Here is a 13400-nt window from a genome sequence, read left to right as displayed (position 1 = left end):
ATGGAATTGGAGTTTCAACTCAATGAACTGGTCATCAAATTCAAACCAGTTCAAGGTTGCATGTAGAAAACACAAGTGGTTTAGCTGAGTTAATTTTCATGCCTAATTGATGTCCTAAGCAGTGAGATCACCAGCCCAATCCTTGACTTTCCGAGCAATGCTAAGCAGCACCTAATGCACGCAGCTTATACGGCTTTGACTTTCATTTCTCTCATTAAGAGCCTTGCTGGTTTTGATAAGATCTCTTAATTTAGTCAAATCGCAATTAAGCAACTCTCATTTGCCATTAAAAAGCTTGATATTTGATAAGCTAAGCTCTCCAAATTTACTCAAATCACAAAAAAGTTGTCACATTACTAAAGCTCTGAGAAGACGGAGTACAAACAGAAACAGAAACATAGAGGGGGCAGATTACCTGCGAAAAGCTCATAATGTTCTTTAAGGTTTTACCTTAACATGATTGATGCAATGTGGCAGGTGATGCTTATATTATAATGTAGGATGATTACGCAAGAAAAGCCTACAGCCTACCATAAGAAGCAATATTTGTCCACATCCAATTCCTCCTCTCCCCACGTTGTGTCCACTTCCAAAGTCTAATCCTTAATATATTGCAGTATGAAAATGATTTATCAAATCTGACATACGAGAAGAATCCAACAAAACTGACAAGTCACAAACCAGATTGACAAATACCCTTTGAGGAAGAGACTTTAAAATGTCCACGCATAGCAAACCAATCCTCACCCTTTTCCCCTAAACTTTCTGACTTCTTTACAAACTCGTATCTGCATATATGTATATATATGTACATACAGTTCCTTTTTTTCTTTACAGAATGCTTTTCAAAGATGATTAGAATTCTGGGCCAGTTTCAAAATTTCAACTTTCCAATGTTACATTCAAGCTTGATTGTTTTGCTTCTCAACTGTGTGGTCTTCCATGTTGAAGCACAAATCTCAGGGTCAAATTTTCCTTCTGATGAACAGTCTAATTTTGAACCAAGTGTTGCTGTGGTTATTGGTATTCTCGCAATCATGTTCACGTTAACTTTTGTTCTCCTTGTCTATGCTAAGTTCTGCCATAGAAGAGATTATGTTGGTGGCAACAATCACCAAAGAACAGGAGTTATCAGCACAAGCTCTCGATTTTCCGGTATTGACAAGAAAGTGATTGAGGCACTTCCTTATTTCAGATTCTCCTCTCTTAGAGGGTCAAAGGAAGGTCTTGAATGTTCAGTCTGCCTGTCAAAATTCGAAGATATTGAAGTTCTCAGATTGCTGCCCAAATGCAAACATGCTTTTCACATTAGCTGCATTGATCACTGGCTGGAAAAGCACTCAAGCTGTCCTCTGTGCAGGCACAGAGTTAGTTCTGAGGACCTAACGTTCATTACCTACTCAGATAGCATGAGAGTCTTGTGGAATAGCCAATCAGAACATCGACAAGACTCGAACATACACCTCTTTGTTCAGAGAGAGGAAGATCGCCGCGGTTCTTCAAGGTTCAGCATAGGAAGCAGCTTTCGGAAAACTGAAAAGGCTGTTGATAAAGAAGAGGAATTGCTAATCCTAGAAGAAGGTGCTGATATGTCAAAGGAGGATCAGAAAATCCTGCACAGGCACAAACACAAAATTGTTGTGTCTGATCTTGAGTTTAAGAACAGATGGAGCAATGTGAGTTCCTCTGACCTCATGTTCCTAAATTCTGAGATGCTTAACACAATGTCAAGCAATAGATTCTCTTCCGCACATTTAAATCATGAGCCTGCAGCAGCAACGGGAAATGAGGAGATTATGAAGATTAGAGAGGAGATGGAGATGAAAAGATTGTTTGAGACTAAAGTTAGTACAATGAACAAAAATGCTTCAGCTTCAAGTCCAACTTTTCCTTCCACATCAGATTACATAGCAACTTCAGCTCATGCCTCAAGGTCTATGAATCAAGGTGAGAAAAGATCAATGTCAGAAATTACTGCTCTTTCAAGATTTGGGAATTTGGGTTTTAAGAACAGGAATAAGGAGCCTTCTCTGCTTGAAAACAATGTGAAGGAGGAAAGAATGAGGCGGCTTTGGTTGCCGATTGCCCGAAGAACAGTCCAGTGGTTTGCCAACAGAGAGAAAATGACTCCACAGCTTTTGGATGTATAATATGGATCAATGCTTCCCTAGAATGTTGAATGTTCTTCTCATGGAAGCATTCAAGTTTATAGATTTTAGGCAGTTTGCTTAAAAATTCAAGAGGAATAGACACACACACACTTTGAAAACTGTTTAATTTATGGATTCTTTGGCCAATAGCTATACATGTCAATGGAATTTTCTTATCAAATTCCAAAAACCAACTTCTTGAATCAATCTAATTGTATGTTGTTGCTTGCTTTTGCTTAGTAAGCATATTCCTCTTTGCCAAGAAAGGAACATAGGCCACAGCAAGTCATTACTAAAATTCTAAGACAAAGCAATCCAATTATCAAACTGAGACATAAGGGGGAGAAATTACCTGTGAAAAGTTCATAACCAAAATTTTCAATTTCTTTAACCAAGTTTCACATGGTGTACTTGGTATATATGAAAGCATTAGTTTAATATGGTTTATATTAACATGATTGATGTCATATGGCAGCAGCTGCTAATATTATTATAATGTAGGATGATTACGCAAGAAACGCCTATCGCCTACCATAAGAAGTCATGTATTGTCTACATGCAATAAATCCTCTCTCACCTCTTCATCACTTCTTAAGTATAAATTACCTTACCACGCCGCAGTATAAAAATGATTTATCGAATTGGGATGGAACACACAAGAACAACCCCAGAAGAAATTCCTATCCGAAAAAAAAAAAACCCAGAAGAAACCCAAAAATACTATTATTTTTATTTTTATTTATTGAGGAAGAGACATAAAAAAGTCATAAAAAAGTCCATGCATAGCAAACCCATCCTCACCCTTTTCCCCTGAACTTCAGGTTCTCCCACAAACATATATCTATATATGTATTATAATTTCTTTTTGTCTTTACAGAATGCTTCCTAGGATGATTAAAATTTTGGGTCAGTTCCAAGATTTCAATCTTCCAATGTTTCATTCAAGAATGATTGTTTTACTTCTCAATTGTGTAGTCTTCCATGTTGAAGCACAATCCTTAGGCAGCAGCACAGATACTACTTCTGAGGAACAATCTAGTTATCAACCAGGTGTTCATATGGTTATTGGTGTTCTCTCTATCATGTTCGCACTAACTTTTGCTCTCCTTGTCTATGCTAAACACTGCCATAGAGAAGCTCCTGTTTATGGAAACAATCACACGGGTACAAGACTTATCAGCACAAGCTCTCGATTTTCCGGTATTGACAAGACAGTGATTGAGGCACTTCCTTTTTTCAGATTCTCCTCTCTTAAAGGGTCAAAGGAAGGTCTTGAATGTTCAGTCTGCCTGTCAAAATTCGAAGATACTGAAGTTCTCAGATTGCTGCCCAAATGCAAACATGCTTTTCACATTAGCTGCATTGATCACTGGCTGGAAAAGCACTCAAGCTGTCCTCTGTGCAGACACAAGGTTAGTTCTGAGGACCTAACATTCATTACCTACTCAAATAGCATGAGGTTCTTGTGGCATAACCAATCAGAGCACCGACAAGACTCGAATATAGAGCTCTTTGTTCGGAGAGAGGAAGAGCATCGTGGTTCTTCAAGATTCAGCATAGGAGGCAGCTTTCGAAAATCCGAAAAGGTTGTTGATAAGGAAGAGGAAATGTTAATCCAAGAAGAAGCTGCTGATGAGACAGAGGAGGGTCAGAAAATCCTGCACAAGCACAAACACAAAATTGTTGTATCTGACTTTGAGTTTAAGAACAGATGGAGCAACGTGAGTTCCTCTGACCTCATGTTCCTGAACTCAGAGATGCTTAATACAATGTCAAGCAATAGATTCTCTTCCGAACATTTTATTAATGAGCAGTTTTCAACTGTGGAAACAACAGGGAATGAGGACATTATGAAGATTAGGGAGGAGATAGGGATGAAAAGATTGTTTGAGAACAAAATTAGTACAATGAACAAAAACAGTACAGCTTCAAACCCAATTTTACCTTCTACATCAGATGGCATAGCAACTTCAGCTGATGCCTCAAGTTCTATGAATCCAGGTGAGAAAAGAGCAATGTCAGAAATCACTGCTCTTTCAAGATTTGGGAATTTGGGTTTTAAGAACAGGACCAGGGAGCCTTCTTTGCTTGAAAACAATGTGAAAGAGGAAAGGAGGAGGAGGCTTTGGTTGCCAATTGCCAGAAGAACAGTCCAGTGGTTTGCCAACAGAGAGAAAAGGCCTCAACAGCCTTTAGATGTGTAACATGGATCAGTGGACGCTTAAAGTTTCATAGGTTTTAGGTGGTTTTTGTTTATAAGTTCAACAGGAACAGACACACACTTTGAATTGAACACTGTTTCATTTATGAATTCCATAGTGAGCATTTTGAATTCTTAAGGATAATATCTTTCTTATCAAATTTCAAATACCAACTTCTTGTGTAATGATACATTGCTGTTTGCTTGACAGATTTATAAATTTACAGTTCCCACATTTTAAAGCCAAATTATTTACCATATTTTAAAACATAGTTATCTAATTACCTGTAGGAATATGTCATGCATAATAATTTTAAAATAAAAGGAGGATCATGCTCTTTGAAACCATCGAAATAAAACTTTCATCAGTCTGTTATCTTTTTCTTTTTTTATAAGTCAATCACCGGAATCTTGACATAAAAAATTAAATTTTTTTCCAAACCTATCTAAGCCGCTAGCGTAAGAGTTGCACTATTATAATTTATCACCGCTGTGGTATTGTTATTGACGTAAGAGCTGAGCCTGCTTTATTTGTCTTCAAGGAAACCATTCATGAATTAACTCTGCATGTTTAGGTAAATTAATTATTAGTTTTTTTTATTTTGGTCCTTACAAATTACAAGTTGGCTAGATACCCCATAATTAATATTTTTTATATTTTTTTTCTGCAATTTGTTTTTAAAAATAATGGTAGGTGACTCGATCTAGTGTTGTTCTTGTCTAATTCGTTTATTAGTTTAAGATTTATTATGGTTGTTAGAGTATTTGGATTAAATTATTATGTGGAGTAGGTTCTCTCTTCTCCATGTCGTTATATAATTTGTAAAACATATCAAGGAAATTACAAGCCAACGGGTCTAGCAGAACGGCATCATAGTTGTGTGTATGCGAAATTTCTTTTCTTTCTCGTTTAAACTATCGTTTGTATTAAAAATAATAATAATAAATTAAGCAAATGTAGCAAAATTTTAAAATTAATTAAAAAAACATATTAAAAGTTAACCCATTTTAAAGTGAGGAAATTTTCTTGATGATTGTTGCAGACCAACATTTGGCAGCTCCTTTCAATTATAAATTGCAGATTTCCTTCACCGCAAAATGTTGGTTCCATGTGGAGCTCCAAGTGGCACTTGCACCATTGAAGCAAGTTCGTGGACAGAGTGGAAAGAAAGATTGCAGCTAAGGGTTTGAAAGTTGGATTTGGTAAGCAAGCAGCATTAGCTCCACACTGAGGGCTTAAGACCACGTTGCTGGGCCTCCTATGAATGTAGGCAAATATAATTTGGTTGACCAAACTAACTAATTATTAGGAATAGGCCTGCACTGAAACCATGCAATAATTGACAAAGAATATGACCCTAGCAATGTCAAAAGCAAATTGAACAAGCAAAGCATCAGAGAAGATGTGAGAGGAAGATATAAATTTTGCTGGAGACCAATCAGTAAGGATTTCCATAAATCAGAGCTCAAGTATTTACAACATAAAAGAAAATGGTAAAAGAGAATTTGAATAGTAAATGATAAGAATAACGGATGACAGAAACTCGAGAAGCCACTTGGCTAAGTCAATCAAATTTCTGTACCTGCTATTACAGAAGTAGAGTGGAAAGGTATAATATCATCAAGGAAGGAGCCCTCATTCATCTACACATATGTATTTACAGAGGAGGGAGATTCACCCAAATCAAAAGAAAAAGGAAGAGAAAAATCTATGAGCTGACCCTCCACTGAACCAGTCAAAGGGCTAATTAGCAGCAGCCTGTGATCCCACAAGATATAACTCTTCTAATGCTACTATATATAATTGGGTAAAATATAACAGGACCGTAAGTGAGTTTCAGGCTCAGTCTCAGGCTTGTAACTCCTGCATTTCTTTCCTCGATTATTTTGTACGTCCTAGGTGGGTTCTTGTTGTTCAGCAAAGCTGTGAGTCAAATCTCACAGCAGTAAAGAAAGTCCACCTGCGAAATTGTTTACAAAGGTGGAAAATCCTGTATTTTTCATCCTACTACCAGTCATCAAACCATTCAGGATTGTCAAGTTCTTCTGCATTTCGAGATGGAGAAGCTAGAGGAACAGAAGAAAAGTCCTCTGAGTGACTTTCCAAATGTTGAGTTATACGAGAGGTGATCTCATGAGGAACAGGAAAACTACAGTCTCTGATCCCTTTCCAATCAATACCGTCAAACCAGGGATGCCTTTTGACAGAATCATAACCTTGGCTTCCCAGTCTTGTGTCTTCATGAACGTCAAGTAACTGAACATATTATTAAAATTAAAAGTAAGCATATAAAATATCCTTATCAGAAAGGGAGAGACAGAGAAATGATTAAACGATTCGTGCAATACCTTAGTGATGAGATCAGCAACTTCAGGACTAAAAGTTTGCGGGATACTTAGCTGTCCCTTTGCAATCTTTGCAAATGTATCAAGCTCACTTTCTCTCCATGACCCGAATGGCATTTCACCCTGTAGCATGAAATATATCAAGACTCCCAATGCCCACCTGAAAATTTGCAAACAAATTCAGGACTGCAAAGGGTCTCAAAACAATACTGTGAAGACAATAATAAAATAAAATAGCATAAAATAGAAGAAAGAAAAAAACCACAAATATACAACTTAGAGTCTGAATCCTAAGCCTTCAATAATTTCTGTTGAGCATATATTCTCGTAATCTCACAATTACACTAAAGTCTAGCAGCATATATTCTTACAATAACATTTAAGTCTAATATAAATTTTTGTAATTCTATGAATATTTCTATCGAGCATTTCCCTAATTTCCCAAGCTCTCAATGCCTCCATGCTATCCGATACTGAATAGATTTACTTTTTATACAATAATCTCTCACATTTTCCTCAAAAACTAAATATCCAGTTATCTACATAATATTTAGGTTGAGGATATATAAGGCTTGTACCACCGAAGTTACTGTATTACCAGTCAGCTGGGAAACCATGGCCTTTTCCCTGGACTATCTCTGGAGCCAAAAAGTCTGCCATTCCACAAATTGTATATGTTCTTTGGCCAGATAACTTCTTCCCAAACCTGAAGTCTACTAGCTACAATACAGCAAAAAATAGTAATTAGTGATAATTTAATCAACGTTTTCCCCCTTCCTCTATTTCCAACATCCATTGAGATCCTATGAATACTATTTAGAATGAAAAACAGAACACCAACCTGTAAATGTCCTGTTTGGTCCAACAATAGAACATCAGGAGACAAGCCTCTGTAGAGAACGTCATTCTGAAAGTCAAATTTCAAAACGAAAAAAAAAAATGAGAGATGTAGAAAAAGAAACATGTTACAGAGACAGTCAGAACAACAGGAGTGAAAAAACAAGTGGAAAGAAAATAAGCTATTTCCAGAAATTGGACCTTGTGGAGATCTTCCAAAGCAGCAACTAGAGAGGCTGCACAAAACTGGGTAGATGGTTCATCAAGGGGAGTGCGAAGTATTGAGGCCAATGGACAAGCAAGGCAAGTATTTAGCAGTAAGCCTGCATGTGTCTGATCAACACAAGTGCACAGAAACTGCGGCACACAGGCTGAAGATCTCATACTCTTGATTAGATCCTTCTCTTTTAACACTTGTGCTTCCTTTCCTAGCCTCCTGACCTTTTGCTTTGAAAACCTTTTCAAACTAAGAAAATTTCCTGATAGGCAATCAGAATAAAAAAGAAGCATTTCGATCAGGTTACGTATACTGTTCTAAAAAGAAATAAATTCTTCTCAAAAGATTGCATCTAATAAGGTGTAATCAACTCCATGCTATGTAATATAGATCCGCCCCACTCCATTCAGTATATGTAATCAACTTCTCAAAATATGCAGTATATATAAATTCTCCTCAAAATTTTCTGATATTGGATCTAATATCCGCCCCACTCCATGCAATATGTGATCAACTTCTTCTTTTCTTTTTTTTTCTTTTTTTGCTCTAGCAATTGATACTTCAACCATTTCATCTCCCCCTCCTCCCCAGAAACAGAAAAGAGATGAAAGGCCACTTTAACATGAACAGAAATCATCAAGTAGAAGCCCAAACTATAAATAAAGCCAAATATTAAAAATTACATTAAAAAAACCATAACAACAACAAACCAACCTGAATCTCTTAAAAGTACAAGTCCAATCTCGCTGCAGTCAGTGCAATATAAACTTGTTCTCCACTCCTAGACAGGAGAATATATAGTATCAATAAATGAGAAGATAACTCAATTAGGAATCTATCTTTGGGAACATAACCACAAGCAGGGCACTGTACTCCATACCAAATCAGACAGCTCAACTTTAGTAAGAGCAGAAATATCAATATTCTTGACAGATTCCCTTGAAACTTCAGAAGAATAATCACTTGACCTGAATAGTGACAACAACCAACAGCATCAGACATATGAAACAGTCATTAAAAAAAAGAATTTTAAAAATCGTTACATGTCATTAAGAGCTCCAAGGTTAACCATGGATTTCAAAATGGTAGATTGATTAAAAATTATGAACCGAGATTCTGTAGAATGCAACATACTTCTGATCATCCTGAGAAAGCTTTGTCAAAGGGCCAACAACTGAATCAAACTTTTCCTTTGTTAAAACAGCACAAACGACATCACCCATAGCAACTGCACTAAACAAATCAATATGTTCGCCAAGAAGTACCCATTCACCAAAGTAGCTTCCCTCCGTCTTCTCCACTGAGAGCTCTTTACTGCTCTGAGGATTATCATCCTCTTTTTTATTCTCAGAATTGAGACTAGAGACTGAATTTGCATCAAAAGTAATCCTCACTTTTCCCTTCTGTATGATGTACAACCCAACTAGGCCTTCATTCTGCAGATAAATATGAAGTACACATAAGATAAAGGAATACAGAGTAAATGATATTCTTAACAAAAGTAAACGTACCCCACTGACTATTGTCTGCCCTTCTGAGAAGGAAACCTCAGAAAGAGAATCGGCAATATGGCTCAGCTGTAAGATTGTCAACCTTGATAGAAGATCCACTGACCGAAGCAACTTCAAATATGACAAGTTAGAAAACTCTGACATTAAAATTCCGCGGAAGTCTTCTCGTTTCAAAGCCCAAAGAGTTCCACTGGTCACAGCCCGAACAGAGGCCTGGAGTGGTTTGTTATACCTGTAGTATAACATATATCCCAAAATGAAGTAAACAGGAATTAGAAATCACCAATCTATTATGCCCTACAAGAGGACACAAACAGATCAAGAAAAGCCAAAACAAAATGGATCTAACATGTTTCAGGACTATGCTTCCCATTTTCGAAGCAATGACAAATCAAAAGAAAATTTCCAATCCATAGATGTACATGGTATAAACAGTTCAATTTGTGCATTCCAAGAGTTAAGCTATATAGTCAGCTCACAGAAACTATGATAGTAGAATCATCTGCACCAACAGATAAAAAATAAGGTGGAAATAAATAACTCACATTAGTGCTAGCTCTCCAAAGGATGACAGTTTATCAGCTGTATAGTGCTGCAGAACCCTCGGAACCTCTCCATTCTTTTCTTCCTGCCATGATTGTATAACAGTCAACACAAATACTGTGGGTCCTCATGAATTAATCTCCAAATTAATTCAAGCAGAACAAGGATATATTTAAGACCTGGGTTGCCAACACCTCAAATTCTCCACTGCCGACAACATAAAAGCAGTCACCTTCACCACCCTACAAAATACAACAATTGTTACAGGTAATAAATTCATGCAGATTGCAACATTTTAACTTCTCCATTTTTTGCAAGTACTGTTTTTGCAATGGATCAGCATTGTGAATGAAACCTCAGATAATTAAACCAATATTGCAACCCTATTGACCATTAATTTAAAAATCAAATTTATTTGAGCAGGGGGTCCCCAGATCACTTAACAAGGTTGTATTTGTTAATTTTCTTCATTTTGTATAAATTCACCATCCTGATGTTGTCAAAGCATTGAATCACACACGAATTTATAGTCTAATAAATATATCCAATCTTTTGCATGCAATCCAATAACACATAAGACGAAAAGTAACCTGTCTAACAACAACATCCCCGGGTTGGACCTCAACCCTTTCCATGCAATCCAATAACACATGACACTGAGAATCAGTAAGTTTTCTGAAGAGAAAATGGTCGTGCAAAGCCCGCTCAATTTGTGCCTGTTTAGCATGAACAAAGGTTCAACGTAAGAACTCATGACTATAGAAATTTGTACCATTTCTTGTGTTTCATACAAAATTATGACAAACAGAAAGCAAAAGAGTTACGAAATAAAGTATACTTCTTCCTCCCAAGTCTTTCTGTGGGCTGGAGGTGGAGGAACCCAAATTTGCCCATTTTCTAGAGAACTCTCAATCACACGGAGACGTGCCCTTGATAAATCATGTCTTGTGCGCTGGTTCCTAGAGTTCCAGCCAATAGTCGAAGGAGATTCTGATCCTGTAACCTCTACAACTTGAGGAACAGGTGGTCGTAAAGCAACCGCAGGAATTACTGATTGACCAACAGAAGTCTACAAGAAAAAGTCGTCATTAATCGACTACATTTGAGAAATAAATCAGATTTGCACGAAGCCAATGCGCTTTCAACATTAAATACATAAATCCTCTTACATCAGTCAGCCCATTTACGTGCACAACTATCACTGTAATATCATCTGTACGAGTTTCATACTGCAGCCAGAGTTTATAAGATTCTGCTACAATTGCAGCACAAGCATCACGAGGATCCTTAAATTTTGCAACCTGTAAATATAGTAACAGAATCAGGATAACTAGAAAAATAGAAAAGGTGGAAAATCAGGATAACAAAAAACTAAACTAAACTCACTGTGCCCAACAATAAGGTATCACACAAAATAATAAACATTCAATGAAGCAGAGATAAATAACTCTTGACAATTCTACACTTGAATTGCAACAAAGTGAGAGCAGGATACCTTACCATATCAACCACAGCTTGGCTAGAAAGGAACTCAAAAACTCCATCACTAGCAAGAATAAAGAAAGGATGATTTTGTGTAAGCTCTAAAACCACGATTTCAGGGTTGGCAACAACCCCAATTGTCTCAGCAATCGAATCACCAATACTCCTTGTAAAAGCCGTCCCAGGATACATTCCATTTGGCACCCACAGCCTGGGTGGATCACCATCATCACTTTCTTCAGTGCCCCAACACTGCACATCTGGATTCTTCAGCCCTTCAATCTGATCCAATGTAAGAACTCTTGCACCACAAAGCTTAACCCGTTCGAGCTCATCCACTCTAAATGGGGTTTGATCAATTGAAAGGTCCACGGCCACAATATCATTCCCTCTCCTCTCTGCTATAACAGCTCTTGAATCACCTGAATTCGCAATGCATATTGTCCTACCTCGTACCAAAACTGTAATTGCAGTTGTTCCACTCATACTATCATCCAAAATATCAGCGTGCATCTGAGAATTGGTTGCAAGAAACGCAGCATGGCATGCCTCAACAGCATCCACTTGAAACTTACTATTCCTGAGCAAATTCTCACACAACTTTCTTTTCACAAACTGTGAACACTGAGCTCCGAATTCTCCATGACCATCAAAGACCCCAAAGAAATGGTCATCTGGGTTTGTCCCAAATGGACTGTGGATGCAAAAGCTATCTTGGTTTGCCTTATCAAGAGCATCAGGGTAATACCCTCGCTGAGATAAATACGAGTACCGTAATTCGAAGTTCCCTGATGGAATGTTGACAGTTCTTGACCCATTTGGAGGTAGAAACTGGGATGAAACCCTAGAGAGCCTTGTGATGCCCACCTCAGCATCCCCGGCTAAGCTTGATTGGTTGAATTGGTCTCGAAGTTCAGCTACTTCGCCATTGGACGAGGTGGGAGAGAACACTGGGATCTCAGTGTTCCTCACATTTTGGCTCTCTTTGATTCTGGCTTCTCTTGGAGCGCAAATCTCTCCAATACAAGCCCTCGAATACACGCAACCCATCACTCAAAATTATAAATTGAAACCGACCCAAATGCCAAATTTACCTGAAGATTCATTAGCTTCAAGTTGAAACGAGCTCAATCACTGTGGTTGCTCTGCTTCTTTGAACTTGAAGAACAAACCCAAGACTTTCAATTCCAATAAACACACTCCTTGGGTTAATTCTCAAGCTCTGAGACAGAGCTGTCGATGTTCATTCTTTTGGAAAATACAGGATAGCAAATGAGATTTGGCTACAACCTTATCTTCCACAGCTGCTCAGAAAATTACAGTTTTAGAGAATGAAAGGAACTGACCCACAAGAATTCTAAAGCTTTTATGATATTCAAACTGTTAGATATGGCACAGCAAATTGGAAAGTGACGTTTTTGATCTACTGTGGCTCATAACCATTACAGGGGCAGGAAAAAACCGCAATAAAATAACAAAAACACAATAAAAATTAAACTAATATAACAATGGTAAGATTGGTGAAGGAGCAGTAGAGTACCAGTGGATTCAAATACACTTCTGAATCGTGAAAAATAATTTGAAGGAAGTTAAAAACAGAGAATTGGGTTGCAGATGAAGCCCAGAAGCGTTTCGTTTTTTTTTTCTTCCTTTTAACAGAGACGGTAGAAATGGCTCAAATGAGAAATGTAGAACTTCCTGAGTGTGGTTTAGGCAGAGAGAGAGAGAGAGAGAGCAGGTGCTTTGCTTTGGGTTTCGGTTATGAGTTTTGGGATCGGGGAGGCGCGTGGGGACAGAGTGTGGTGGGGGCACGTGATATTGTGGATTAGGCCTTCGTGTCAGTGTTGGTCTGTGCATGTGTACTCTCTCAGCTTTTGTGGACATTGCTCGCGCCACGCGCTGCAAGTCTGTGACGGGTCGTACTCTACTTTCGCCTTTATAGGAAAAATATCAAATATGGCAATTTTGGATCTAAATTCATTTTTTGGGAATTAGTTCTTTCATCTATAGAAATTCCAGCATTGCTTTAAATTTGCAAAACCTTCATTTTGGTAGATTTTAGGTACTTTGAGAAAAAGTCAACTCAAATGCATTGACTATTTGAGAATTTTAAA

General features: G+C 37.6%; 2 protein-coding genes and 1 pseudogene across 3 annotated transcripts; 2 read left to right on the top strand and 1 right to left on the bottom strand.

The window, feature by feature from the left end:
* Window positions 1-748: 748 nt before the first annotated feature.
* Window positions 749-2422, top strand: LOC103340873 (E3 ubiquitin-protein ligase ATL42). Its single transcript, XM_008244333.2, has one exon. It carries the CDS (start codon window positions 807-809, stop codon window positions 2148-2150), a length of 1344 nt encoding a protein of 447 aa, XP_008242555.2. The 5' UTR covers window positions 749-806; the 3' UTR covers window positions 2151-2422.
* A 556-nt stretch (window positions 2423-2978) lies between these two features.
* On the top strand, window positions 2979-4548 carry LOC103340874 (E3 ubiquitin-protein ligase ATL42 pseudogene; annotated as a pseudogene). Its single transcript, XR_016122712.1, has one exon. The product of XR_016122712.1 is annotated as an E3 ubiquitin-protein ligase ATL42 pseudogene (transcript).
* Window positions 4549-5773: 1225 nt separating this feature from the next.
* On the bottom strand, window positions 5774-13074 carry LOC103340875 (protein phosphatase 2C and cyclic nucleotide-binding/kinase domain-containing protein). The gene is made up of 16 exons (XM_008244335.3): window positions 12827-13074; window positions 11305-12590; window positions 10974-11105; window positions 10643-10873; window positions 10395-10520; window positions 9984-10046; window positions 9807-9889; window positions 9262-9493; window positions 8885-9186; window positions 8631-8718; window positions 8465-8531; window positions 7735-8012; window positions 7538-7603; window positions 7295-7416; window positions 6700-6856; window positions 5774-6607 (listed from the first exon to the last, which is right to left on the bottom strand). The coding sequence occupies exons 2-16, from the start codon at window positions 12334-12336 to the stop codon at window positions 6359-6361; spliced, it is 3228 nt and encodes a 1075-aa protein (XP_008242557.2). The 5' UTR covers window positions 12337-12590; window positions 12827-13074; the 3' UTR covers window positions 5774-6358.
* Between the last annotated feature and the right edge of the window lie 326 nt (window positions 13075-13400).

This window comes from Prunus mume, linkage group LG8 (assembly GCF_029339155.1).
Source record: "Prunus mume cultivar Tortuosa linkage group LG8, ASM2933915v1, whole genome shotgun sequence".
NCBI classification, from domain to species: domain Eukaryota; kingdom Viridiplantae; phylum Streptophyta; class Magnoliopsida; order Rosales; family Rosaceae; genus Prunus; species Prunus mume.
Note: the sequence above shows the minus strand (reverse complement) of the source record. Positions and strands in the feature narration are given on the sequence as shown.

Excerpts from the sequence above, each read along its gene's own strand:
- LOC103340873 (XM_008244333.2), top strand. The coding sequence starts at position 807 with ATGTACATACAGTTCCTTTTTTTCTTTACAGAATGCTTTTCAAAGATG.
- LOC103340875 (XM_008244335.3), bottom strand. The coding sequence starts at position 12,336 with ATGGGTTGCGTGTATTCGAGGGCTTGTATTGGAGAGATTTGCGCTCCA. Across the intron at positions 11,106-11,304 it reads GCCAAGCTGTGGTTGATATG|GTTGCAAAATTTAAGGATCC; the intron begins GTAAGGTATCCT and ends CTATATTTACAG. Across the intron at positions 10,874-10,973 it reads ACGTAAATGGGCTGACTGAT|ACTTCTGTTGGTCAATCAGT; the intron begins GTAAGAGGATTT and ends TTTTTCTTGTAG.